Raw genomic sequence first — 24,383 nt, forward strand, 5'->3', positions numbered from 1 at the left:
GGCAGCTGGATTCTCACGATGACAGAAGGTCACACAAAAATCTATTTTGTCAGGCTTCAAGTAATGAGACCAATAAGCTTCCTGTGAGCAGGTGTGGTTCAGGTGTGTGTGACACGATACGGAGAGGTGACTGTATATTAAATAATGGTGGCGTAGATACTGCAACGGTTTTATCAGAACTGGAGTATTTCTCCATTGAAAGAAGGGCAAAGATGGCCACTGAAGGCTTTTCTCGATGGAAAACTTTTTTTTGCTTTTCTCTCGACTGGCTTCGGAAAGCATTTGACAGATTGTTCTGACAATTATCTTTTGGAAGTTCTTGCCTTTTCCAACAGCTGTCAATGACGGCCTCTCAAATGGTTCTGTTAGCAAAGCAATCCGGCGCATCAGGTCGGATAGCCTTCTTGCAAATAAAATTAAGGTCAATGTAATTTCTTCAATCTAAGAAATGCTGGGATCTTTTGTTTGGTACAAAGTAGATCCACTGAAAACTGTTGACAGCCATGTCTGTAGATTATCTAGAGCAGCGGTTCCCAAACTTTTTAGGCCACGCACCCCCTTCTACATCCCGACCGGGTTCACGCACCCCCAACCCCCCCCCCCCCCACAAACACACACCTTAAAAAAAAAAAGCAACAGAGCCGCATAAAAATCGGACGAATGAGAGAACAGTTTGCTCGCGCGTGGCGTTTGTTTACAAGATAAAAAACACAAAAACTCTTCCTGCACCGTGCCTTCGAAAAGGTAACGGACGTAACGTTACGAAGGTAACGGACGATTGGCCAGATTGGCCACATCTGTAGGCTCGTCTACTTGCAGAGAGTAAAACTCACTCTTCTTCACGCGACCGACCAATGTAGCCAGGATGTCTTCGGACAAAGCATCGATGCGCGCGACAGTGTTGTTGGACACCGGGATCACGTCCAACTTTTTCGCTTCTCTCTCTCTCCAATCATACATTCCACCATCTCTTTAACATTTTCCCTCTCCACCACGCCTCTCCTTCTCCCTATTACGCGGTCAGAATACTACCACAACACGCCGCCTGTCTTCGGCAGAAATGCGCTCATCCACGCACGGGAACAACACCGAGTTGTAATATATACCTCCATAACACCCCGCCACTCTCGGCTCATACCTCCCCAGCAACGAGGCACATCACCCGGTCACAATACCTCCAGAATGTCCCCCGGGTGAAATCCGGGACTTGGTTTTATGGTTCCAAGCGGCGGGCGCTCACTCGTTGGCGCCGGGACGCGAGGTCTCCAGCCGCCCCCGCCGCGAGGCACCCGATCGTCAGGTCTGTCAGCCCTCGGAACAGGCCGCGGGTCAACAACTCGTGGGTGGCGGGGTAGAGGCGAGGCAGATCACAGAAAAATAATAAAGACTAGAGTACAGCAAAGATATGTTGATGAGAAGCGTATTTGTACGTCAAACACAAACGTAATCAGGGAGAAAATACGTTCGTGGTAAAACGTAATTGAGAATGCATTTTAGTTTTGGGGGAACGTAATTTTTAGGAGACAGGACTGCACCGCCATTACATTTTTCCTCTCGCGCACCCCCTAGAGCAGTGATTCTTAACCATAGGGCCGCGGCCCATGATTGGGCCGCGAGCGCCACCTAGAGGGCCGCGAAAAACTTTCAGTTTTGCACCTGTGGGCCGCGAGGGCCGCGGGACCGCATTGATCAATTGAAGACACCAGAGATATCACTGTTATCCATGAGACGCTCAGTTACAATACAGCTTCCCACCACCTGGTGGCGGTAATGCGTCAGTCTGTTGTTTAACAAGCTGCAATAAGCAGAAGAAGACACTCAGCTAGCCGCTAGCCGCTCGCCTGTAGCGAAAGTTATGGATAAGTTATTAAAAAGAAAAAATGAACACGACAGTGGTGCCATACCCCCCAAAAGTCTAAATGTGTGCGCAAGTACAACCCTGACTTTCTTAAGTACGGCTTTGTGAACGGAGGCAACGAGGCAGAGCCGAGGGCTCAGTGTGTGGAATGTGAGCTAATGCTATCAAACGAAGCACTGAAGCCTTCAGAAATAAAGCGACACGTAGCGACGAAACATCCAACGCTCGTGGGAACGTCTGCTGGGCTTCTTGTTGTGTATGCAGGTTTACATACACACGATAAATAAATGTCTTTGTGATCATCACATTCTATCATCTCATTTATTGAACAAGGGTTTTGCCTGTTCAACACCGGCATCCTCGATCCCCTCCCCTTCCGGTCCTACGGCTTGTTTGCGCAAATACGTCACAAAACATGTCCGTGTTTGGTATCCCAGCATGCCCAAAATCCTCATCCTTGCAAAGAAATCATCGATTTCCTTTCATTTCTTATGGTTTCTCCACAAAAGGAGCCCACACACACACTGTCCAAAGTCGCCATAACCGCTGCAAGTCGTATCTTGCAGCATTTCGACGGAAAAAGACACATTACAGACCCGACAACGTGCTAGCGGATGTTACCATGGAGCTCCTGCCTTCAGAAAACGCTAGTACTTATAGTACAAACCTTATCCTCCTCTTCCGTAACCCGTCAACCAACGTTTGCGTAACTGAGCTATTCTCATTCTCGTTCGTGCGCTCGGTCTCAGCCATTAAGCACAGGAAGTGCGCTACTCACACACCATGTCTTCGACCACATATACATAGTTTTTGCAATTTGCAAAGGCTAATAATAAAAGTAAAATAATATAATATCACAATATAAAGGGAGAAACACCTTTAGTGTGTCAGAATATCATATGGTTACCATGTGTCCATTTGGGTCTCCAAATGTCCTTTTAGAGCTCCGCCTGGATCTCTTCATGGAAGAAACACTGTAGAATGGTCATACTTTGTCCAATCTTCTTCAAATTTGAGGCAGTTGTTCACTGATAGTGTAGTTACAGCCCTATACTGTCCTTTACCTGTACAGATACAGCCACCGGCAGTTATTTATACTGAAACATACTTTTTTATTTTATGCGGACAAAAATCTTAAATTTTTACTGACTCTGAAGGCCCACTGCTCTGTTTCTGTATGACCTACAGGTTGTCTGACACTTTTGATGCATATAGTCAGAGTGGGCCCCGGGACACTTTGTACTTGAAAAGTTGGGCCCCGAGGTCAAAAAGGTTAAGAACCCCTGCCCTAGAGGCAGCTCGCGCACCCCACTTTGGGAATCCCTGATCTAGAGTAACACAAACACTGATTCTGGAAAAACAACTTGCTGTTTTCTATATTTAAGTGTTTTTATGATGTGAGCACCATAAACTAAATACCAGTCATTGCATTTAGGTGGCAGCAGAAAAAACGGACAAATAAATGATTCTAAATCGACTGTTACAGGTTGCGTCAGTATTGTCACCACATGTGGCGTTTGAAGCACGTGCACATCTGTTGCTCAATGGTACAAGTCATGCATGTAAGCACAAGCATACTATATGGAAACACATTTTCACATCCTGCTTATTAAGAGAAATGCTTTCAGTGTCTGCAATGCAAATCAAATAGCCTGGAACAAACTGATTACCAAGTGGCTAAAGGCAGGATGAGCGAAGACATGCGCTCAGACTGTAGCGCTGAGCTGTTAAATCTAAATAGAACAAAGCACATGTCCAGATTGAAAAAACAAACACTTCAGTATTAAGTACACCTGCATAACAGGGTTTGTTACACATGGTGGAAAATGTGAACGGTAGGATGTGCTCGTGAATAACTTTCAGGCTTACTGTGGCTTCATATATCTCCATCCATCACTGTTCTTTGTCATTCTCCAGATTGCAGTGTATGGTTATAGCTCATTCTCCTCATCAAATGCAGCAGGAACATACAAAACCCAGTCACAGCCCATCATCTTGGGATGCAGCCGACAGGCTCTGACTTTTTTATCAACCAAGCAAAATGTTCTCCAGAAGCTAATGCAAGTCAGTGGTGCACCTTTATCATCCTGAACACCCAGTGGCGCACATGTGCTTTCAATAGTCCTGTCCAGTCAGTACCGGGCAGAGTTATGAGTATAATCCGACATCGCTCTTTATCAGGTACTTGGCCAAAGATTGGGAAGTCGTCTTGACCCTCCCTTTACTTCTAAGGTGAGTGAGAGTGGCTAGAGCTTCAAGCACTGTCCGTTTTGAGATTTGTGTCAAATATGCAAAAGAGGTTTTTATTACAGAATATAAATATTTCAAGAGGCATGCCATATTAGGACAGTAGCTGTGAAGAGCTGGTTGGCTTTCTAAACATACTTTGCTGGATGAAAGCTGATCATCTTGCTATTGATTTGAATTGATTTCAGTCAATTAACGCACCTGGAAGTTGAAGCAACGATGAATCAAGTTTTTAAATTAACAATGGCTCAAATGACTGATGTGAAAGACGTGGCTCCTGGTGACATTTACTGTATGGCTTACTCTTACTTCTCACCAACCTTGTTTCTACAGACAGCTGTTTTCAGTCAAAAAACTCTTAGAATTTGACCGTATGCAGCCTGCCCAACAACAAATAGCAGACAAACAACATTTGAGATTGGCTGGTAAACAAGGTCGACGATTTAGCCGCTGAGGAGTTTGTAGAGACAAACAGAACTAAAAGGAGAGTGAATATTGGAACTTTGAATTTACACATCAGCAGAAAAATATCTCCAAATGAATGCTAATTTCACTCTGTGAAATATTGCTAATTACAAGTCTGACCAGTGCTAATGCACTCATCCACTGGCCAGTCATGACGCTTTTGCTAATGATTTGGGTCGTGTCAAGCTCCATCAGACTGATTAGCGAGCTAGCAAATCTGGTTAACAAAGCAGCATTGCTCGAAAGATATTTGTTGAAACATCTACCTGGTCAAAGAACTGAAATATTTTAACCATCCCTCCTGTAACAACAGATAAGTTGCAATTAGAGGGATGAGTCGTTTATGAACGAAAGCTCATGTAATCTTCACGAGCAGAACCCAGTCACTTGTTTATCAAGAAGGATTAAATCATGATGCGTCCCAAATAGTCCTCCAATGTTTTCCCAACGGACTGCACCATATATGCACCTGACAAAGCTCACACTGCAACAGTTTCTACTCGCTGGCTGCTCCTAAAGCAGATGCTTACATATTGCAACGAGGCTCTTCACATCGAGGATAACAGCAAGCCACCCAGCCTATCAAAATGGAGCACAAAAGACGACATTTCTTTCTGGTCTTTAAAGGATGTAAATGGAAATCATAAATTAGCATATACGGTATAATCTGAGGAAAAATACAAAATATTATATATATTGAATTTGGTCAAGCAGTTCCATTCTTTATCATCAGCGCTCATATATTCAGGTGTAATTTTCATTGAACTTCTATGTGAAATTTCAAACTATTACCATAAAGAAATGTGCCTGTGAATGTAATAAGCATATAGAAAATAAAAGTATAGGTGGATGGATGGACAAAAACCTGACCATCTCAATAGCGTTCATGTATATTGTTATAGATGCCTCCCACCCCAAGCTACATCTCTTTTTGCTGGTCCAAGCAACATTACAAAATCACAAAGGAAAGTGCAATGCAAAACATGTAGCAATGTAACAAAAGCATGCACATGATTGTCTGCACAATTCTGAAACAAAAAAGTGGCAACTGCAGAACACATGCAGGTGGAAAGAAGATACAATTATGAACATTGTATTATGTGTTGAGCAGATGGCCAATCTTTTTTCAGCTTGCCAAACAAACTGCAGGCTTGCACAGTGCAGTTCTATTCTTTCTGAGATTAAATTATGAGCTGCTGAGGTTTGTGAACTGGACACAGATTAAGTTGATACGAAAAAAAATAGATGGAGGAGGGCCTGCGTGGCGGGGGGAGTGACATTAATCGAACCGTACACGAGTGTAACCTCTCCGTTGATGAAAATGGTATCAGGGTGTTACGTTCTGAAAAGCCCCTGGGTAGCTCTATCCCAGATTGACCTATCAGGCTGTTGTGAGAAATGTACTCAGGTGTCATAATAGGAGAAGTGACGGGAGTGAGGCCCCAGAGATTTGTGGAACATGCCAAATAGTAAAGAACAGAATTCACTCATCCAAAGTTTTAAAAAGTGCTAAACGCAAAATTTAAAGGATATTTATTGCCTCTAAATGACTCGTGTAACGGCTGAGCCGGCAGCTTTGTAGCTAACGGTGCTAATAGCGCTAACAGAGTTTATACCTGAGGGGGAACCGGAGGCTTGGCACTACACTTACGACGAGCGTAAAGTTCAGAGGTGCGGTCATGAGTGAGCTATTGGGGCATACTCACATGCACTCACATGCACTAAAATAATTTTGTTTTAAATGAGCATAATTATTGATTATTAATTATTAAATATTGAAACCTAGTAAATACTAAATGGGAAAAACAATAGTGAAGAAGTCTGATTGGAAAATTATTTTGAACTGTCACCTTTTATAATTTTTGGGGGATAACAGGAGCCATATGTATCAAACGAATGCGTAAAACACGAAATACGTCAAGCATGCGTGTTGTTTGCATCAAAAATATATTCTGTTTTATAAATCTCTTCATGCAGACATGATCTTAGTCATCTGTTTCCATATTAATACTTCTACCTGCTGAACCACTTGCTCTACCTGTCAATGAAAAGAACGGCAGAAGTGTAATTATAGGCCTAAGCATTGTGCCACGGCGGCAAGATTCTCCAACAATGTCAGATCAGCCGTATATGTGACTGTTAGCTGTGGCACCTGTTTATTAATTCATCACAAGTACCTATGAGCAATCAGTGGTGACAACTAAATCATTCGTATTTAACATCAGAAAGATCATGAATGACTCAGTTTGAAGCACTGTAGAAAAGGCTTCACGGAGGAAAAGAACAATCGCATAATGAAAATAGAAAAGCACTCAGATCTCAGGTGTGTCCACAATGGCCGATGATTACATTAAAATGCATCAAGACAAAGTGCAAAAAGGACACTATGAGGACCTAAATACAATTGAAAATAGTTATTAAATTCAAGAGAATATAAAATCAGACATGTTTCAAATACAAGAAATTATTTAATAAAAGGCAAACCGAAAAGTCTTGAGCCTTGATTTGAAGTCCTGCAGTTTCCTGGGAGAAGCTTGTGAATGGACTTTGTCCATAAACCACTCTGTGCTTTAATAACCAACAGTAGCATTTTTCAATCAATTATTTGACAAACAGGAAGACAGTGTAGAGACCTCAGAACTGGAGTGATGTGAAGTTTTTGCAAATCCTGCTGAGACATAAATCATTTAATCCTTCACAAAGAATCAGCACAAGAAAGTCACAGAGAGGACAAAGAAGCAAAGCACAGCGTCACAGCTCAGTGGGTCTGCAGAGATGAGACAAGCAAATGATCCTGTTTTAATGCTTGTGAAGAAGTGGAGGGGGCAGAGACTCTGACAGCGAGTGAGTGACTGAATTAACAAGTTCATGAATTAGAATCAATGAATGAATATGTGAGAGACAGCTCCCAATAAATGAGGCTGTGGGAAAGCAGGACAGGCTTTATGGCAGAAGACTGGAGTAGACATAGATATTTACAAACATTTGTGAATTGTTTTATATGTTATCATTGCTATTAATTGAGTTGGTGATACTTTAGTTAGCGTGAATATTAGTAGTAGTTACCACAGTGTTAGAAGAAGCAGTGTTTTTGTATTAAATATTTAAAATGCAACTGGTCTCTATCAACACTGAATTACCAGAATACAGCGCTATCTGAAAACAGCATGTTGGAAGACTGACCCAGATTTAGGACAAAAACATGATCTGCTATAATTGGGGGCAACCTAAAGTGTCCAAGAATTCAGCTGGCTGCTATTTTAAGCTGCACTCAGCAGGAATGTGAGGAGGGATGTGACCTTAAGGCGCTCTTCCTCTAACTGGAGAGATGACACGAGACACACGTGGCCTTTAACGTCAATGCAAATATGTGCACTTGAGCATTCACGCACACGTCATCATGCTGAGTATATTACAGTCTATTAATCAATACTGTGCACGTTTGCTGCCATTTCTCAGCAGAAGATAAGGCACAGCGTATTCATTTGAATTCCCTCTGTGTACATGAATCTCATCTCATCATGCAAACCCCGTTTCATCATCACTTTGCAGCATGTCAGTTAACACGTAGCCATAGAACTGCTGGGTGTCTGCATACAGAAATGAGGAAACAGAGGGAAATCTGAAAACCTGCATTGCAGCAAGTTAGGTAACATACACAAAGAAGATGTTCATACGCACATGTTCGGACACAATTTCCCTGCTCTAGATTTTTACTTCCTAATCCACCAACCCCAACAGGGATATCAGACATCAGAGGTCTAGCGGATGTTGCTTGTGCTTTTAGATGCATGAGGCGCACTTGTGTAAATCTGAAACATTAAAGTGGCGTTGCGGTTTTTAGCATCTTTCCTCCAGGAGCCGGCCCTGCTGCATGGCTGAATAGAACATGCACTGCTTCCTCCTGACTACATGGGTTTGTCAGGGATTTTATAAATAGCTCAGTGGCAGCATGTGTCTGCACCATGCTGCAGACGAAGACTCTAGCTCGCAACAGTCAGCGAGCTAGAGATTTGTCAAGAGAGACAAGGAGAGAAGGAACAACAGGAGGGGCGGAAGAGGTCTGGCATCATGTTATTTACAGTTTGGCACACGCCAAATGGATTAATCAATACGTTCACGTCTCCCCTCATCAACTTCACTTGATGACCCTTTTCTGCTATAAAAAGGCACATGCTGACATGCATATGAATTCAACTTGAATAAATTTGTTGAAGGCTGGTTCCCTCTTCCAATATTAATGTACTAAAGCTGCTGTACAACGCGCCAGTTTTTTCATATTTCTGTTCCCATTTGTCCATGCCGCACAGGGATTCAAGGCCAAATGTTTTACATGAAATTCAAAGCATTAATTGCAGTGTACTGATGCATAGAAAACTTGCACCTATCATGGTTCTATTTAATTATGCAATCCATGAATGGCAGTGCACAGCTAGGACGAGGAGCTTAATGAGCATGACTCAGTGGTCTAATTTGACTCTGATGAAGCCATCAAAAAGAGCAAGTCAAGTAACAAGGCATGTGATTCAATTATTCATGGTCCTCAGAAGATACATCTTAATTGATGTGATTGAAATAAAATCTAAACCTCCATTTAGTTTCTTCTCTGGAGCTTTTGCTCACTCGTCATTAGCTGGCAAAGCTTGCATGATAAGTTCAAAAGCTCTAGAAGAGCTACTAAATAGACCTTGTAGTGAGATGGTTTTGTTACGGGAAGCTTTGAACTGGTTATGAAACTGTCTTGATTCAACATTGATGCCTCAACATGACCTACATGAGGAAACGAGTCCATCAGCGAGAAGATTGGCTATTGTTATCTCGTTTTTCTTAATGCTTCTCATCCGTGCTACCGGGTCGGATTCTGCCGTATCCTGAAACGATCATGCAGGTTCCCTATGAAAGGCCTTCAGCTCAGACTCCAGCGTTGCCTCTAGCCCAGACCCTGCTGCAGTAAAATTTGAAGTTTTCGAAAGGGAATCTGGTGCTCGGAAACACGACCGCTTTTGTCAACAGGGTCCACCAAAATCAACACGAAATTAAAGTTCCTCAAACTAACTTTACCGAGTGTGTCCAACAACTGTTAAAAACTAGCATGAGCTGCATGTTCCCCAGAGGATGTTTCCAATTCATTTGAGTGGTTTGGTGGCCTTACACAAATATTTCACTTTCGTATGTTACACAATGTTGTGGGTGCCATGTGTTTCATGAGCACATTTATGCTCTTCAGAGGAATAACCCTTCGCATTGTGCGATTCTATGACCCTCATTGTGCTTTTCATCCTTAACTTTATATTGTTTAGCCTCCCTGACTGCTTTCAGGACAGCGATGTATCCCAAATTAGTATTAGCGTAAATGTTAGAGGTGTTGGAATTCCTGCCATCATTGTACAAGAAAGGTCATCCTAACAGCAATTTTGTACAACCTTCCACAAGTCTGCGGGGAAATCTGATGTGAACTTCAAACTCATAGTCAATACAAGGCCCGCTGCATTATAATTTCTATTAATCCTCTCTGAAAATAAATCTACATTAGCAAATGAAGTGTACCTTGAGATGACATGCAAACAACTCTTCCAGTCCAGTGCACCTGTCTTATACATAACATGGCTGTTTCTGGGGCACACGGCACAAGCTGCGAACACTTCAGTGTGTTACTTGATTTATTCTTGATCGGTTGGAAACACTTCAGAAAGAGCATGTAAACAACTCTCCACTAAAACCCAAACAAATGCTCCCTCCTCACTGGAGAGTGTGTCAGGTATGTGTTGTTTTTTTAAACTCATATGCAAACTCCTATATTTACCCCTCTAGGGCTCACACATAATGAAAGCAGACCGCCATCCAATTTTCATTTCAAGGCAATAACAGAATCCGGATATATTAGTCCAACCAAAACACAAATGCACACATGCTGTCTGTCTCACACACAAACACACTTGTAACAAATTGTCCGAGGAAGATGAAGATACAAAGGGACAATTTAAAGAGCCTTGGCATTAATGTGGTGGATAGAGTCCATTAATTCAAGCAAATGGCTTCCAGGTGACTAATGAACAATACATTTAAGGCAATGTTCCCAATTGAAGGTTCAAGCATCAAAACAACCCACTGTTCCAGCTCTACTACTGCAATGACACCATCTGAGAGACAGGAATACTAGAGAAACACTTAGAGTGAACAGACAAATACTATGAAAACAGATACATGTTGTTTTAGTTAAGCACGTCATTGTCTATTGGAGTTCTCCGGAAACTTTTACAGAACAGATCCGTCACGAAACCTAAGATACCCCTCGGGTAAACACTGAACATGGGAAGACTGCCGTCCACTACTTTGAGGCCCATAAATGGAATGAGTTGGAGAGGATTTTAAAAATGTAATGTGTCATTCCACTGGCCGATTTTAAAACGTGTAATGTCAAATATATTTAGGTGGACCGTCACTGATGCTGTGTGTGCTTTTGTTATGTCTGCCTGGGTGCCTTGTATGTCATGTTCTTTTGTTTATCTGGTCATTTTTTTGTTTTGTCTAGCTATGTTTCTCTGCTGTATTCAGGTCTCCCAGAAGAGATGAATTAAGCAGAGGTTATATATATATGTATATATATGTATATATATATATGCAATATAAGCTCTTAATGCTCTATTAAAGGAATAGTTTGACAGTGAGGGGAAAACGCTTGTGAGCGTTATCTGAGAAGATTGAAACACTTCGAAATGTGTAGCTGAACCAAGGTATGAAACACATCTAATTAACACCTTATATCTTGTATGTTTAATCAAAACAAATTCAAATGTACTCCGGCTCATAACTCCAATGGTGAATTTGTTGTTTTCATATTATTTAAACACAAATATAATCTTGCAGGGTTTTTCCGAAAAAGTTTGGAATACTTATTTTTCAAGTTAGAAAGGGGTCAACATTTTCATTTTTTATTTTTCACCCATGCAGCATTTACATTTCACAGTGGGAGTCAAGGGTCAAAACCCCGAATGACATCAGAAAGGCGGTGAAGCAGAATTCATTCATTTGTTATGTCGTTGTCTTTACTCGTGTCATGGCCCTTTACATTCTAGCTTGGACGATTTTGCCTGAATGTCATGTCCTTTAGATGGTTATCATTCATGTTTCCTGTGAAATAAACCTACTTTTACACAAATGTGTTGCCTTTGATGGAGCATCTTTACAACCGTGCCCCATCTGGAGAGACCAATGTGTCCCGGAGGGAGAACAGTGACGGATAGTACATGGCAGCAGCAGTGTACTAATAAAATGCGACAGAATGTGATGGGGATGTGGTTCATTTCAGTGCATTCAATTCTTGTTGAGTGTAGTGAATTGAAAAAAAACAATGATTACAATTAAGGGCCATCATCTATTTTCCAAAGCCAAAGAAATGAATAATTTACTCATTATCAATAATAATTCTAGAGGTTGGTATGCAGTGTTCTATCGCAATGATAGCTTTGATTGGTGAAGTCTACGTCGTCTGTAAAAGAAAAATACGGCAAGCACAGAGCTGCAGAACATATTTTAAGTTCATGCAAGCTGGATAGTGTTACTGAGACTATCGGAGACACTGCTGCCCCTAGACCTCAGTTGCAGTCATGGTTTTCTTTAACTCTGCAAACTACACTGAAATAAGAAACCTTACCAGGGTGTGAATTTGGATATCAGGGATGTTTGAAGCTCCCTGCCGATTGAGGCATAATGATTCAGCTTCTTGCATATGGAGTTGCACCTGTTGTCGACCTCCAGTCCAGTCCTGTCATTTGGCCTTATCTCTCTGCATCTTATTGCAGTTGATTCACCAGGTCTCCTAACAGCATTTTAGAACGTATGCATAGGTTAAATATCTAAAGGGGCAGCCCAACTACATGAGGCATAAACATATGATTAGCCACCCTGGCAACAGTTAAAATATGGCGTGTTCTTGATGGTGCTGAGCTTACAATAAAAATGCATTTTACAGTTTTATGTAATTTGTTGACTACAAGCACTTAGTCTTAATATCACATTTCCACTTTGTTTTGGTTCTTCCACACATACAAAGTACCACTGGGTGATGTCACGGTGACGACCTCCCCTTCCACTTACATAAAGTCTATGCCACCAACTTTGTGAAGTCCTTAATAATTTAACTAACTGTACCGCTGATCTTTGTGAATTGGACTGTTTTTGGATTGAGGCTCATTTCCATGGAAAAGGGCAGATTTGCGCTAAATGTACACATAGTTCTTCATTTAAAAACATAAAAATGTGATGCTATTTGCTTAGCAGTGCAGTTATGGGTGCGTTTTACCCTTTGCGGGTGCTTTGAGCACAATCCTATTGTGAATTATTCCCTAGAAGATCAAGACTGAAGACTTTTTTGTTATGCCTTTAATTGAACCTCAAGGATATTAATCAATTTCCTGCATTTCTGCATTTTACGAATGTATTTTATTTCTTGAACTGCACTGCAGCAAATCTATTTTTTTGCTTTTTAGTGTTTTAATGACTGTTTTTAATGTTTCAATACATTTTTAAATCTCCTTTTCTTTTGCCGAATGTTTTGATGCTTTTAATGGTTTTATGTGAAGCACTTTGAATTGCCTTGTTGTTAAACTTGCCTTTTCTTTGCTGTTTTCTTCAGCAGGATCAGCACCATGAAGACCAGACTCGGCTGCCTGTCCAACAAATCGGACTCCTACAGTGACTTCTCTGAGTTCCTGCCTCCTGCCCACGAAACCACTGCCAGGTGTCTGAAGTGAGTCTGCCAACAAATCCTGCGCCAGCTTCTGTTGTGTTAAATAACTCTCTAGACCTCACACTTGGCCTGCAAAGTTTGGACGTGTTATGAAATTACATTCAACATTTTAAAACTCTTGATGGAAAAAGAGTCTTCTTTCAGATTGTGTTATTTCAGTGGGATGTTCAATGTAATGTACTGTCCTGTTAGCCAGCAACATAAATGAAAAATTCAACCTTTTGTTTTTCATATACTAAAGATTAGAGTGATACAATTTAACTTTTATTTTACTTTCTAATGACAACAGGGAAACATTTCTCTCAGTGACATTTAATAATGCCTTGATTTGCAAATATTACAAAGTAATATTATGCATAGGATGTGGGTGGTCAATTAAAGCCTCATGACAATTAAAGTACGTCCAAGGAAATGTGTTTTCCCTAATTTGTCAATCCAAGTAAACAGACAATGTGCTCGGACACAAAATAATGTCAAACTTTATTGAGAAACTTGTGGCAGATCTGGCATTATTAAGAGATTTTAAGCTGTCGAGAATGTTCTTCATGTTTACCCTAACGTTCCAAAGATGGAGCGGTGCAATAGTCATAATGCATCCCTCTAATCTCCAAGAGACTGCGTTCCATCACGTATTCACCACTTCATAAAGGAGCATTAACATGTGCAGCTATTGTTCTTCCATCTTATCTCCTTCCTCCATTCATCATTCTCTAAATTGAACCAGATAATTCAATTTCATGATGGCCTGTGAGTCGAGAGTATTTCATGCATCAAACTCTGCTGCCCTTCAATAATACATACAGTCCCATCTTGTGTTAGCTTGGGTTAGCTTCTTACTCAGGCAGTGTCCTTTTGTCTTTTTCGCCGTCAGAGTATCAACGGATGAGGTTGTTCGATGGTCGGAATCGTTTGATCATCTCCTGTCTCACAAATGTAAGTCGACATGTTCTATTTTTCACGATGAAGAAAATTAAAGACACTTTAATGTAGCAGTAATGCTTTTCCGTTTACGAAATAGAAATTGTCTATTTTTTGCAAAGCACAAGTCCATTTCGCCCCCCCCCCCCCCCCCCCCCCTCCAAGCCTGTCTTATGTAAGGCTCTCATCTCTGTGTTGTGAGGACTCCTTCCCAGAATGAGTCACATGTCTCTGACCTTCCCCATGGACCAAGCACACACTGGCACAGACTCACTCACACAAATCCATCAGCACAAACAGGACGGGCATTTCTTTTTTGAATTGCTAAAAAGCTTACGTGACCTAACATCAGCGGTATCGAATTATCTGGTCTGACAGATGAAGGAAAAACACAAGTGGATTCAGAGCTTGTGCACTTTTTGAGATTTCTTTTCAATCTCCAGAAGGACTCCAGCACACACTCTTGCTGCTCTTTGAGTGATAAGAAAACCAACCTTTGTCTGTCAACATCCTTGCCTTTTACTGATCCCCGGAAAGGAAAGAAATTTAAACTTGGATTAGAAGACAAATATTCATTCGGAAGCAGGGCGACAATAAGAAGCTTTCCTCCTGCTTTGATTTTTGTATGATTGATATTAAAAACTCTGATAGTACTTTTCTGGAGAACAAGTAAAAACAAATCATCTTAGGCATGAACTAGTTTTATGTTGTTAGATGGTTGCAGTAAACTGTAAAACAAATGTTTATTTTGCAAGTGACATAAACCACGGCTCAATAGGTGCCACAAGAAATGAGGAAAACAATAACAGATAGAGAACGCTATTTGCGCTGAAAAAGCCACGATAATAAAAGATAAAGACAACAAACAGGATGTACATTGGTGTATTGTTTAGAGCTGTAATTACCGTACTGCCTTATGATTCGACAAAGTTGATCCAAGTCGGTTGTAGTCCATCCCAGTTTATTTTGAGAACTTGGAGAGAAAATCAGTGTCCAAGGTTGAAAAGGAAAGTGGAAAATTTAGTTTTTAGGTAAATCAACTTCCCAGAGCACACGAATATCCCCGATATAAATTATTAGATCATAAAAGTTGTAAAATGCACTAATAACCGAAATCCTGTTCTTTTCCCTCCTCTGTTTGCCCCATGTAACCATGTAATTGACGCCCATTCATCCTCATCAATTATTTTAATATTTAGCTTTTATAGATCATTTCGAATGAAGCTTTGAATGTCTGTTGACATTTAAAAGAGAGTAAATGTGATTTGATGTTATTGTGGTTGTATAAATGTAATTCATGGTGCTGTTAGATTACTGCCAGCCCGCCCAGTTACTGCAGGAGAGCTTTTTGACTGGAGTGGAAACGCTATTTTTGAAAGGTTAAACGCCAACAAAAATGGGTTGCAGCTGAATGTTTTGTTACAGATGTAGATAAAATATGTTGATGAAATTTAGAAATGATCGCATCCATCTTTTTTTCCACAAATGGACATTACAATGTTCTTGAATAATAACAAATGTTTGGCTCACATTAGTCGGAAACAACACAGCCACCACTGAAATCTAATTTTATAAAAAGCATAATACTGCTCATATTAATGTAGTCTGATCATTATCTGACACTAGAAATAAAGAATTTACATGATGAATAAACATGCAAAAAAAGCAGCTGCGCAGCATCAAATGTTGATTGAGGATCGGAATGTCAAGCATGAAGCTTCAAACTATTCGGTACAACCCTAATACACTTGTGAAATAAATTACCTCTGGAGGAAAGGATGTCTGGATGTCCTCACTTTCACCCTCATTTCTCGGACATATTCCACTCTGGATGTTTGTCCAATTATTGCAGCAAGTCTCTCATCTGGGGTTACCAGATTGGATGGCCCTTGTCCTCCTCTTCCACCTGGATTCCTTCTACTTGGTCTGATCTGTTATTCTTCTTTTCGCTTAAATTTAGCATCAAACCGTTTTATTTAATTATTTTACCTGAGCCACAGTCCATATCTCAGGGGATACAACATTCGCAGCCTGAGTCTGTTTTTTTTTTATAATCATCTCTCCAGTGGAAAGTTATTTATATATATATATATATATATATATATATATATATACAGATAGATAGATCCATTTAGATTATTAAAGGGCCATGCTTCTTTTTTACAACAACTTCAGCGCTTTCTCCTCTTGGCAATCAATCGAAAATTATTCTGGTTCACTAACATTCGCACAGTGAGAAGAACAAAATTGGCCGATTATTTAATCCGACTATCAGCAAATGTTTCATGAAGAAGAAACACGTTGTTAAGCTAGGGATGAAACTACCTTATTTTCATTATCAGCCGATTGTTTTCTTAATTAATTGACATTATTTTGGCAAATACTTTCCCAGAGCCCAATGTCATATCCTCAGAAGTTTTGCTTTGTCTGAACAACAGTCCAAAACTCCTATATTAAAATTTACAATCCAAATATAAAGCAAGGAGTGTGTGTGTTCTTCGCACCTCCCTCAACAACATTGCAAGCAGCAATAACGGGCCAAGCAATCAGGCCATACCGACTGTCTTTGGCCTTAAACTAAACCTTGTTTCTCCAAATGGATTAATCTCAAATAAAACTCCACAGGGTTCTTTTCAGAATTTGAATCATTTGTCTTCTGATCCTATCGCTGCCGTTTCATTTGTACATGTGAGACATTCAATCATTGTCACCGACGTGAAAGTTGTGACTTTTCGTTTCTTCACACTTTTCTTTGCCTGTTGATGCAAAAGGCTTTTGATGGATGTCTCTTTCATAAAATAAATTCTTGGGTGTATTGCATTGTTTTCACAACCTATCTGTAATCACTTCTGAAACTAAAACTTGTTTTTGTGATGCCTGCAGTGTATTTTTTCCATTTAAAAAAACAAAACAATTTTCAGTCCTTAAGCAGAAAAGAAACTGCCTAGTTTTGTCCTCAATCGCAATTACCTTTCAAAGCTTTGGTCTGAGCTTGCAAAACTAGGATGAACCACTTTTCACACAGGTCTGTCATCAAAGTGATTATGGTGATCATATGAAACACTGCTGACAAAGGGATTAGAGACAGCCAGCCTAGACTGAAAGAAAGCTGTAAACACCCTGCACTCACATGACAGTTATCTGTTTTGTCCATATCAAGGTTCTGACACAACACCTTTGTTTGTTACAGAGCCAAGAATAGAGCCCCCCCCCCCCCCCCCAGGCGGAGAAAGCGTGACACACCTGCGTTTCCTTTTTCAATTGGCCACACACATTCGAGAGGTGAAATACAACATGCACCTGAACGCACATACATCACATTAAGTAATGTCAAAGCAATAAGACCACAGTACTGAATGTTCCCTTGATGGGTTGTTGCATTCACCTCGTCCTTAATTTAATTCAAAAGGAGGGATAGTGTTTACCAATTACACCTGACTGCATTCTCGTCCCAGTGTGCAGCTTGAGCCCCAACTGATTGTCTCAGCCCCAGCTGCTCCTAATTGCTCTGGTGTATTTAAACTTGAGTCTCTGGACAGCCTCCTGTATGAAGGCAAATCACTGTCAAAATCCGAGAGATGAGAGCCATGCGGGCGCGGAAAATCAATCAATCAGCCGAGCGCTTATTTTACTTTGACCGGTTTATACAAATTTGTGTAAATATGCTACACTCTGGAACTCCAGTAAACCTCGTCACTTGTTCTAAGTGTTATTCATTTTTTTAAAGGTACGTTAGTGATGTGTTTATGGACTTACTTTAGGTCCAACCATGATGTCTTTCTTAACCCAACTAAGTGGTCTTGTTGCCTCAACCTAACTGCAGCCATCACTGTAGTTTCGTTGCCTAAATATTTCCATGACCGTTTCACAGTAACGTGTTGTTTAAGGACACACAAAAAACCAAAGATGTGAATCAATGGTGGCGGAAATGTGCTATTTATTTTATGAGATGGGGTTGAGTGATGAACCTAGACAGAATTATCACCTGCATCTTTGCAGCTCCCCATAGCTTTACGTAGCTGTTTAGTGAATTTAAGTTGATGAATTAACTGTCAGCTTATCCATCCATCCATTATCTTTAACCACTTATCTTCTTTAGGGTCGGCCATTGAGCTTAAAATAAGGTAAATAGTGGTGAGATATTTTACATAGATTTTTCAACAAATAAATGTGTTAAGATGTTAGATGTCATCAATACATTTTTGGTGCAAAAATGACTAATTGTGGGTTTCAATCCACATTTATAAACATAGCATGCTTTTAAATATTTCACCACTTCATCACAAACTACTGAAATTGACATAAAGGAAATATGCCAACTGTAATCTATGATGATCCTACCAATATTTAGCATTCTCAGTGGAGGTCTTTGGTCTCTGAAAGCTTTTCAGAAAGTGTGTCACTTGGGAGAAAAACCTTTCACCCGCTTTCCAATAAGTCCAAGTAGACAAGAGGGAACACTGTAAAAGCTTGCAAACGCCCTGTTGCTTGTGATACCACAGTTACTTGGGGACTTCTTCAAACAGCAGCACTGTGTGTGTGTGTGTGTGTGTGTGTGTGTGTGTGTGTGTGTGTGTGTGTGTGTGTGTGTGGGGGGTGTGTGTGTGTGTGTGTGTGTGTCTATGCAAACCTGCTTGTTGTTGTGTACACACTCGTGAGAATGTGTTTCTATGCAAGTAATATTTTTGAATATGCACAGATGGACCATCCCCTCTGCTCTGCCTAGCTTTATTAGGTAAACAGCAGAAAGGAGAAGGGTGTAAATAATGTCAGTGTGACATGAGCCGATAGAAAAACATGCCCTTCCTCTGTGTTATCATCAGTGGGGAGCACATTAATTGATCACTTATCTTGACTGTTGGAGAAGGCAAAAAAAAAGCGATCTCTTTGTGGGAGTATTTTGTTCCAATTTTGTTTGTGTTCTAGTCATGAGAGACGTTTTCCGCTTCTGGGAACACGGGTGTGTACATACTGGAAAAATATCAACCTAGGGTGAAGGGTATTATGACATGATCAAGCTACTCTATGATCAAGAAGAACAAAACATCCAGTATCCTGCTGTACAGAAATAGGTGTTATGCTGCAATTTACAGGTCTCTGTAAAAAGTCCGTCAGAACGCTGCAGCTCGAGTCCTCACTAAGACCAGGAGGGTGGATCACATCACTCCAGTTCTGAGGTCTTTGCACTGGCTTCCTGTCCAACAAAGAATTGACTTTAAAATCCTGCTGTTGGTTTACAAAGCACTGAATGGTTTGGGACCAAAATACATCTCTGATCTGCTGCTACCTTATGAACCATCCCGACCCCTCAGGTCGTCTGGGACCGGTCTACTTTCTGTTCCCAGAGTCAGAACTAAACATGGAGAAGCAGCGTTCAGTTTTTCTGCTCCACATATCTGGAACAAAGTCCCAGAAAGCTGCAGGTCTGCTGAGACACTCAGCTCATTTAAATCAAGATTGAAGACCTTTCTGTTTGCTGCTGCCTTTAATTGAACCACGTTCAATTAATATATTAATCAATTTCCTGCATTTCTGCATTTTACTACTGCATTTTATTTCTTACACTGTTTCTTTAATTGTTTTTAAATCTCCTTTTCTTTTGCCTTATGTTTTGATGCTTTTAATGGTTTTATGTGAAGCACTTTGAATTACCTTGTTGTTGAAATGTGCTATACAAATAAACTTGCCTTGCAATATCAATCATGTTTGTGAAGTGCCTTTGTTGTTTTTACCTCCTTCCCTTACCGTCTCATTCATTTCTCCTTTTCCAGATGGCCTGGCTGCCTTCCGGACATTTCTCAAGTCAGAGTTCAGTGACGAGAATATCGAGTTTTGGATGGCTTGCGAGGAGTACAAAAAAATCAAAAGCTCAACCAAGCTTGTGTCCAAAGCAAACAAGATCTTTCACGAGTTCATTGATATTCAGGCGCCCAGAGAGGTGTGTGACTGCTGTGTTTTTCTTTTACAAATATTGTTTAGATATACTATAGTGATTGTGATATCAGATTGAGACAAAGGTTTAAGATTACATTTCACATAAACACTGCTGTTTCCAAAAAATGTACTTAATCTATGTCACACAAACTCTGTAAATGTACTTTTGCTCTACTAATCTAAACGTTTCACCTTTTTCATGAAAGTCAGTCTCTTGGTTCATTCGTTGATTGTTAGAACGTTGATCATGAATTGTGCAACATTTGTACAGTTATTGGCTAACATGATGGATAGTCCCACCTCAGTTTGGTCGTTAGCTTCATTTCCTGTTTTAGATTACTGACTGGATTACAGCAACGACTCCCCTTAACTAAACCACACAATAGGTCATTTTGTCATTACCTCCCCAAATGATTTATCTGATCTGAAACTGCCTTGGTTTGGTCAGGTAGATAAAACTACTTGGTAAAGGTCAGGTGGTGTAGAGTTTGTGTAACTTTGACTATGACTTACTGTGAGGGACCTTTACTTTGTAAAAAAATAAATGTGTTTGCTCTCATTATCCTGTCAGGTAAACATTGACTACCCCACCAGGGAAAAGACCAAGCAGAGCCTGGGAGATCCGTCCCCAACCAGCCTCAACGAAGTCCAAGCTAAAGTCTACAGCCTCATGGAGAAAGACTCTTACCCACGATTCCTCAGGTCCAAGATGTACCAGGGTATAGTAAACAGGGCAAATGCTCAAAGTCAGCGCAGGTCTGTTTGACCGAATCCGATGAAGACCACAGATGACATCAAACTGGACCTACACTGTCAATCGCTAGAGTTAACCCTTTGACATCATCTCTGAATACTGTGAATCTGCAAGGATGGGGCGAAATGCTTGACTGTTTCCCTTGTCTACACCAGCTCCATGCATGCAATCCCTCTAGAAACAAAGTGTCTTGGTGGACTGCACTCTTCAGTACAGAAGAGATTTGACGAGGATAAGCTAATTGTTTTACCTCCAGTTAGTGCTGGGCATTTGACATTAAACAGGTTACAACTATTAAACGGATCAAGCAACGATTGATATTGTTTAGCTGTAACTCAAAATATTTATTTAGAATTACAGCTGCTAAAAATATGATTTGAAAATGAAGAACTTGAGATGCAGCTGAGAGAGTTGAGGGTTGTTTTCAGTTGAAATGCATATCTCATTTCTACTGTAGGAAACAGAAAATCAAGGATCAATATCAAACATAACTTCAGCAGGACCTTTTTTAAATTGAAATGTAAATGCCAAAGCTTTATTTTGGAGCACTTTATAGTTTCTAATCCTCTTGATTATGGACCATTTCGGTAATGGATTTAACTGATGTTCGACGTGATCTCTGCTGGGGCATGACTAATGCAGTTATTACCATGGAGGTCTTGTATTTTTGGTCAGAAATAAAATAAATGATACAACACCATTTCCTAAATGCAATTGGCTAGCTCCATTGGTTGAACTTGATTGACTTGTTGAGGTTTACACAGTCAATGCCTGTAAAAAAAAAAACATGTACTTGACTAAAAGTAGGCTAGGGTGTTTATTCATTTCACCGGGAAAGAAATATGTAGGGAGATAAATATCATTGTTTTATCGCCCAGCACAACCTCTACTTATCTTCAGTTCTTTAGGAAATAAACACCGTCGTACGCAGGTGACTCGATCTATAGGGTAGTTTGTGTGCTTACATTGAACAATGAAGTGAGTGAACACTTAATATCTCAAACTGTGCCAAATTAGATATCGATATAACTACATAATCCTGTGTATTGTAAACTCTTGCAGGTATTCTATGTGTATAAGTATAATGAAGGGTTGGGTTACTTTTTGTTTTCAATTCACTCTTATTCAGGGAGCAGAAATGTGCTATCAACCCTTTTGAGATGTTTCTGTATGTTGTATATACAGTGCATCCTTTTGGAACATCATTCATTGGCGACCAGGATTATGTCGTGATTTATTATCATTCATATCTTTTTTATTTGATTTAGGCCATTATATTGAACTGAAAAATACAATTGTTAAATGTAATCTCTTACAATCAACATTGGATTTAAAATGACTCAATATTTGGCTAAATTACTGACCGGTAATTAATTACAGTACCTTAATAAAGTGAAAATTGCAATTTATTACATAATTAATTTGCTACAATTTACCGCATAATGGGCATGCAGTGCTTCATTAGACTAAATGTCAAACATTGGCCTCCTGCTAGTGGTGAATTGAAAGTGACAGCCCAGACCCCCCAAATAATCTGTTCAGAGTTGAAAAATGTGTTGTGCAAATTTCCTAAATAATTTTCAGCATGATGCAATACTCAGAATAACTATTTAGATATCCTTCAACTTGTACAGTATGTAATGAAAATGTCTGCAAAAAAATGTTTGAAATGTGCTCCCTCAGCATTTGCACTCCTTTTTAAAATAAGATTTGAAATGATTTCAGGGAAGACAAATATTTTTCTTTATTGCATGTGCACCATAAAAGCCAAACTGTTGGAAATGCAACCGAACTGGCTGAACAACATATCACCCTATATGGTATGTTACTGTGTTCCACATGAATGTAACCTTCCCACTATATTTTGCGATTAAAAAATGAAACTGCATCTATATTTTGTGCGCTGCGTGGCCTTATTCTCATAATACCAAAAGGGTATTAGACACTCTGATGCAGAAGATGTAAATATAATGCTCAATTCGTCAATATATTTCCAACACTGAGTTAAATGCCTTTTATGTGATACATGCCTTGTCAACCTATTCTGCAGCTCTGTGGAGCATCATAGTCGTGTTCATTGTTTGGTTTAACAGCACATTTACTGAAGTCTCAGCCCTCTCATCATCAAATTTGCCTCTAGAGCCATCAGCTCGTTGTTGAATTATTTTGGCCAAATCATTTCATGCACGATAGCATTTACATTTCAGTGTATCCAAAGTTGCTATAGAAATCACTCTAAAACAGATCTGGAATTTGCAGAGTAGCTTAACGTCACCCAATTGTGTTTTTGGTACCTTTTTCTGGCGTTGTGCAATTAGCTTGCCATATGATGAACAACTAATATACTAACCTTTCATTGTAGACTGTTTGGAATAAAGTGTGTGCACTACATGTGCAAATTAAGTGGAAGAATACCTGTAATGTAGTTGGCATTTTGCTAGCAAAAATACAACGTGAAGTTTAAAAATTTAAAAATTTCCGTTGTTCAGATTCCAGGGTGTGTTTTAGTGCCTGCAGGGTAAAACAATAACAGACTGCTGTTTATCATTCAACAGCCATTGTTTAGGTAGAATGTGTCAACTCAAAATACAAGGCAAGGAAAAACACTTTCTTAGTTGCGGTATAATTCCAAATTATGCTTTGTCATCTGGGTAAAATAAAATACACATGAAGAGCAGCATATACATACAATCACCTTTTTAACATTATGTCACCACAAATCTATATGTACACTGTACCATCAGGTCCCTAATAAACCAAATTCCCATAGGACTGGATTGTCCACTTGTTTTAGTCACAAACAACAGTCTCTGGGAATAACAGTACCTGCTGCTCCAAGGTATTGACATCAATGATTGTTTGTTATGATCTCCAAGGCAGCAGGTACATTCATAGTGTGTGTATGTAATGTTGACAAGAGTCAAATATCAGTCCTGTTGTTGTCAGGGTCCAACGTTTGGCAACCCCACCTATGGGGTACAGCAGAAAAACACAAAGCCATTCAGCGTCAAGTTAATCATTATCAGTGATTTCTCCAGGGCAAGCACTGGTAAAGGACCGCCTACAAGTCAGTCATTTAACAGCTGGAGGTGGTTTTGTGGGAGAGAACATCACTGTTATACTTTATTCATGACTGTGAAATCTGTTTCAGCTAACCCTGCTCCTCTCTCGTTACACTCTAATACACACCTCACGATACACACACACACACACACACACAATGCAATGAGCTTTCAGGTTAAAATGAAGTTCACACGTGACAGCAGAGACGTTCAGAACACAAATTAAGTCAAATAATTTCCAATGCAGCTTGACAGGTTTTGCCCTTAAAAATATTTGTAGCGCAGTTTTGGAAGAAATTAAATGTTAAATTAAAAATGTCAGTTGCCTCTGATGACACAACCAAAACACGTTCACAACATTCAAAGACGGGGCACGTGTTGTGCCACGTGTGCTTG

General features: G+C 40.0%; 1 protein-coding gene across 1 annotated transcript; it reads left to right on the forward strand.

Moving 5' to 3' along the window:
* Nucleotides 1–13,218: 13,218 nt before the first annotated feature.
* Nucleotides 13,219–20,937, forward strand: LOC306776248 (regulator of G-protein signaling 8-like; the record flags this gene model as incomplete). Its single annotated transcript, XM_079266874.1, has 4 exons — nt 13,219–13,319; nt 14,191–14,252; nt 20,009–20,175; nt 20,743–20,937. 4 exons carry the CDS (start codon nt 13,219–13,221, stop codon nt 20,935–20,937), a joined length of 525 nt encoding a protein of 174 aa, XP_079123000.1.
* Between the last annotated feature and the right edge of the window lie 3,446 nt (nt 20,938–24,383).

Source organism: Melanostigma gelatinosum (assembly GCF_949748355.1).
Source record: "Melanostigma gelatinosum genome assembly, chromosome: 4".
In the NCBI taxonomy this organism is placed as follows: Eukaryota; Metazoa; Chordata; class Actinopteri; order Perciformes; family Zoarcidae; genus Melanostigma; species Melanostigma gelatinosum.